Source organism: Perkinsus marinus (genome assembly GCF_000006405.1).
Source record: "Perkinsus marinus ATCC 50983 genomic scaffold scf_1104296955672, whole genome shotgun sequence".
In the NCBI taxonomy this organism is placed as follows: Eukaryota; Perkinsozoa; order Perkinsida; family Perkinsidae; genus Perkinsus; species Perkinsus marinus.
In genome coordinates, this window is record NW_003207728.1 from 1 (window position 1) to 5,519 (window position 5,519).

Here is a 5,519-nt window from a genome sequence, read left to right on the forward strand (position 1 = left end):
AGGAGTTATCTCATTGGTTTATCCCTTGTAAATATCTATATCGTTCCCGAGCCGCCTCTCGACCTCATTCATATCACCAAGCGACACTTCTCCTCTGCTTAGGGGTCGCCTTAGCCGGGGCTAATCGTATTAATCAATAGAGGACGCTTTTGTAAAGTAACGGTTAGCTCTCTCCGCGTTATTATTCGGAGTCACCTTTCCGACCATAAACTCTTAGGGAATTCGTAGGTGGGAAGAGAGTTGAATAATATCGTGTCGGATTGAGCCACCCTAGGCTAAGGAATTGCGTACTGTTTTGTCTCCTTCATACCTGATCTGATCCCAGGTGTTGACTTAGAGTTCATCGACGGGCAGAGCGGGTGATCGGTACAGTCATATCTGTGTAGTTATATTCCTATCCGCTATGGCTCGTGGTCAACAGAAAGCAGAATCGCAAAGAAAGAATGCTCTAAAGAAAGCTAAGGACGCCCATAAGGGTAGTCGCCTATCCTACCCCTATAGTCTGTTGTAGTATATTCCACAGGTAGCCAATTGGCCGGTCAAAAGGCAGCTCTCAAGATGACATGCCCTCAATGCAAGGTAGTAGGATTACAGCAATACTATCCACACATGTATTGTCAGTTACAAATGACCAACTATAAAGTCCTAACGCAACACTTTGAGTCAAAACATCCTAAGGAGACTTGCCCTCCGGAGAGCTCCTTCACGGCCTAAGCCCTTGTACAGTACTACTATTATTGTTACTACTAGTTATCTAGTTTCTTCACAACATACAACATCAGTCATTGGATTTAGTTTGTTATCAGTTAGCTCATGGCGGGGAGATAGTATCGGACTTGGATTCCAGGGTAACATCCACGACAGTGAGGCAGCACCAGCAGCAGTATCATCAACCAACATCCACTAGCGCTATACTATAGAACACTATGTACACGTGGTTAGAGTGCATCAGCAGGGGGAGAGAACTTCCGATCATCGGCAGAATGGTCATCAGCCTCTGACAGTCCTCACTGACCATACTAGTGATACGAGTAGGAGCTGCGCCTATTAGTACAGTAGTAGGAACTCACAGTAATAGTACTGAGGCTTCACAGTTACGATTTCATAGGGAAGAAGGAAGAGGAGGCTCACCAGGTATCGAAACACAGGCTGAATGATGCTTACTCGGGATAGAGAGCAGAACGTAACGAGTAGCAGAAGCATGCCCTTTGGATCGCGTTGAGGATATCTCATCTCCTTTTCGTACCGGCTATGCTAGGTCCTCTAAGTTTGGCTCTTCCATTGCTTTATGTGGTACCCCAATTGATGCTGGATCAATTATCAATCATATTGATCAATGATCTGGATTAATCGAGGTCAACTCGTTGGGCCAGTTTACTCGGCGACGGTCTCCGGCGTGTGTGAAGGGACAGTCACGTTGTGTCGACGCAACACCTAGCGCTATTCAGCAGTGATTCAAAGTTCTTCCGGGATGTTGGGTTACATCCCACCTTCGCCTCAGTTATTTGTCGTCCTTTTTTCCAACCTCCCGCCCACCCTGGCGATGTGGTGTGGCACCTCACGTTCCGTGTGAGGTTGGCCCCATCACATTGGCCGAGGATCACACGTGTTTAGTGTCATCCTCCGGCCCACGACCCAACGCCGGGAAGGAAGGGAGCCGGGTAAACGACGACGACCACGACCGTTACATAATAGGATGGGTTACCTCATGATCAACGTATATCAAGTAACTGGCCACAAGTCCATCGTGAGAAGATGCTCTACCGTGTAATTGGATATACAGATATACTACTATTGGCATTAGTCTTTACACTACATCGTTTCTACGAGGAAGTGGAACATTACCAATATTCCGCCAACATCCCCGCTGATCATTATTAGCCCAATGACATTAACAACTCGAAATATTAGGTATCGAAACTCCGATATTAATGACTAATTGGTTATGTCCCGCGGACCTGCGGGGAATGAAATCCCTGAATGGACAAGGCAAGTTAAGCCAGAGAACACCAAATAATCACTCAAGTTTCGAACATTTTTTGGATCTCCTCAAAGGTCTTTCCCTTAGTCTCTGGTACCATGAACCACTCGAAAACAGTGACTACGGCACCGACACAGGAGAAGAAGAAAAAAGCAGCTTGCATCGAAGTTGCCTCAATGCAAGACTCGAGGAAAAGAACGAAGAAGAATGCACCACCCCAATTGGACGTGGTGGCAATGGCAGACGCCAACCCTCGTGCTTCGTCTGGAAAGATTTCCGAAGCGAGCATCCATCGAATAGGACCAGCACCCCAAGAATAGGATAGCTGATAACCGTAGGTTGCTAGAAGAGCAAGCCAAGCAAGATGCTGAGCATCACCATCACGATCGAAATAGAAGAAAATTCCCATCAGAAGCTGACTGATTGTGATACCAATCCAACTACTGATGAATAGAGGTCGACGGCCAACACGATCAAGGAGATACATACATGGCAACGTCGCTATTGTGCTCGACACTCTCACTGTTATAGCGAGGACTGATGAATCGCTCAACCCAGCCGCTTGGAAAATGGTATCCTGGTAGAAGGTTTGAGCATTGGTACCAGAGAATTGCGTACCAAGATTAGTCACGGTTACGATCGCAACCTGCTTACGACACTGCCAAAGGATCTTAAACCGATGCTTCATATCGGACGATCCTCCACCTCTCTCCTTTTGACCTTCAACGATATCTTCAAGAGCTCTGATTTCATCTGCTATTCTGGGGTCGGCAACGGAATCTACTCCTCGAAGCCGACGCAATGTTTCCTCAGCTTTTTGTAGCCCACCACGAGTAGCAAGCCACCTCGGAGTCTCAGGAGCGAAGAACATAGCGATAGTCAATACAGCACCGGGAATAAGGCAAATGTACGAGACCAATCGCCAGCGGCAGAATGTCTGAGAAGTGGCCAAAGGATCAGAAGACTCTCCATCTGTGCGACACACAGCTCCAAAAATATAAACAAGTAGAATACCCAAACCGATGAGCAGCTGAGTGCAGCTCCCTAAAAAGCCACGTAGACTCGTAGGAGACACCTCACTGATATACACCGAACACACAAATGAACAGATGCCCATAGACCAACCTCCGATTAGTCTAGCTATGATGAGAGCCGCAACATTCTTGCATAGAGCGATAATAAGGAAGGAGATAACATTGAGCGGACCAGCGATTAATAACGCGAGCCGTCGACCTGTGCGCTCAGAGATAGGGCCTCCAGTGAGAGATGCAATAAGAGCCCCTAAGGTGAGAGCAGCGCTGAAGAAACTTGCAGTCATTGGAGACTCAAAGACGTAGAGGTCTGAGTGAACACCGATCCGAATATGCTCCCCACTGGGCGAGGCAACAGTATTCTGCATAGTGTCAATGGCAGGTGCGGTGAAACCACAACAGAGACCAACGAGAAGAGGGGCAGGTAGAACAGCAGCAACAGCTAGCAGTGCCCTCCGGTCGGAGGGATGCTCACCCTTTTTGGATTTCTCCCAAAACATAAACTTAATAAACTGAAATGTTTGAATAGTTAACAGTCCACCGATCCACCTATTCAAGAGAATGAACAGGATCCAAACACAAGTGCACTAATGAGGAGCCTAATCACCCTCAGAACCCTGATGGTGTACGTCCCGCATTACTGAAAGGCTTTACTCACCAGATGGCTTATAAAACAACTCTAGTGTACTACATTTAACCCTCGGCGACTAGGGGACAGCGAGCAGGACGCTAAAGAGTTACTAGCGTACGTATGACGATTCAGCGAATATCTACATAGTCCTTCAAGACAATTTCAGGTTGCTCAAGGGCTACCACGTCGCCAACTTGACGATCCTAACTAACGCCATGAAGAGGTTAAACTAATCATCGAGACGTGGAACGAGCAATTTTAGGATATTGATGGTCACTGCCTGTTATTCTGTAACCGGGGACAAGGCACACAATACTCTAAGCCTCCAAGAAACAAGTAATGTATATAGGAAAGGCACTAGGATACAAATTGGGTTTTGACCTTTGACCTTAACCTAATGTATATCATATACGTCTTGAGGCTGCTATAAAGGAACAAGTATTGATGTGAAGCGGAATGAACGAGAACGTCCTTGATAAAGATACTCAAGTAGAAATGTGCAACTAAAACAACTTTTGAATTTCTTCAAGTGTCTTCCCCTTCGTTTCGGGTACCATGAAATACTCGAAAACAGCCATGACCGCACCCACACAGGAGAAGAACCAAAAGGCCGCCTGCATTGAAGTGGCTTGCACAACAGAATCCAAGAATAATATAAATATAAATGCACATATCCAATTGACGGTCGTAGTAGCAGCAGATGCCAACCCACGAGCTTCATCAGGGAAAAGCTCAGATGCCAACATCCATCGAATCGGACCAACACCCCAAGAATATGTGAATTGATAACCATACGAGGCTAGTAATGCAAGCCAAGCAATATTATGAGCATCACCATCGCGATCCAAGTAGAAGAACAGACCCATCAGAAACTGACTCAAACACATACCCGCTGCACTGCTTATGATAAGTGGCCGTCTACCAAGCCGATCAACCAAATAGAGTGCAGGGAAGTTGGCTAAAGTACTCACTATTCTAACAGTGATAGCGAGCACGTCCGAATCCTTCAGTCCAGCCATCTCAAAAATGGTAGTTTGAAAGAATGTAAGAGCATTGATACCAGAGAATTGGGTGAAGGCCATGTTCATCGTACATATTATCAGCTGTTTTGGACATGAAAACAGTACGTGGAAGCGAGCTCGGATATCGGACTTCGATTTCGTGGCTTTTCGAGCAGCATCACTAACGGAAATAAGAGCATTCAGCTCGTCATCAATATAATCTTCTTCATGATCGCCGGCATCCACACCTCGAACCCTGCGTAGGTTAGCCTCGGCTATCTCTAATTTGCCTCGAGTAGCAAGCCACCGGGGTGTTTCGGGTGCCAAAAACATCGTAATGAAGAGTAATCCACCAGGAATCAGACATAGATAAGCCACTAACCTCCAGTCACAAAATGTAGATGAAGTTGCCAATGGATCCGTTGAGTCTGCCTGAGTTCTACATGCAGCACCAAAAACATAAATGAGGAGGATACCCAAACCCATCATCAACTGAGTGCATGCTCCAAAGAGGCCGCGGAATCTCGTTGGTGCCATCTCACCGATGTAAACTGAGCAGACGAAGGAGCAAATACCCATCGAGAGACCCGCTATAATACGAGCAATGATGAGAAGGATAGGGCTACTGCCAAGGGCAATCATGAGGTATGCTGCCATCTCCAACGGAGCTGCTATCAACAGTGCCAAACGTCGACCAGTGAACTCGGCAATAGGGCCACTGGATAGTGTCCCTACCAAAGCACCCAAACTGAGGGCAGCACTGAAGAAACTAGCTTCCATCGTCTCGTCAAATACATAGTATCCCGAGTCAAGTCCGATCTCGATATGAGAACCATTTGGATCGAGTACTGTATCCCTCATAGTATCTATTGCAG

At 46.6% G+C, this 5,519-nt stretch overlaps 3 protein-coding genes across 3 annotated transcripts; 1 reads left to right on the forward strand and 2 right to left on the reverse strand.

Moving 5' to 3' along the window:
• Positions 1-403: 403 nt before the first annotated feature.
• Positions 404-714, forward strand: Pmar_PMAR017897 (zinc finger protein, putative; the record flags this gene model as incomplete). Its single annotated transcript, XM_002775691.1, has 3 exons — positions 404-476; positions 524-579; positions 622-714. 3 exons carry the CDS (start codon positions 404-406, stop codon positions 712-714), a joined length of 222 nt encoding a protein of 73 aa, XP_002775737.1.
• Positions 715-2,021: 1,307 nt separating this feature from the next.
• Positions 2,022-3,512, reverse strand: Pmar_PMAR017898 (hexose transporter, putative; the record flags this gene model as incomplete). The annotated part of the gene is made up of 1 exon (XM_002775692.1): positions 2,022-3,512. One exon carries the CDS (start codon positions 3,510-3,512, stop codon positions 2,022-2,024), a length of 1,491 nt encoding a protein of 496 aa, XP_002775738.1.
• A 634-nt stretch (positions 3,513-4,146) lies between these two features.
• Positions 4,147-5,424, reverse strand: Pmar_PMAR017899 (hexose transporter, putative; the record flags this gene model as incomplete). Its single annotated transcript, XM_002775693.1, has 1 exon — positions 4,147-5,424. The coding sequence occupies one exon, from the start codon at positions 5,422-5,424 to the stop codon at positions 4,147-4,149; it is 1,278 nt and encodes a 425-aa protein (XP_002775739.1).
• Between the last annotated feature and the right edge of the window lie 95 nt (positions 5,425-5,519).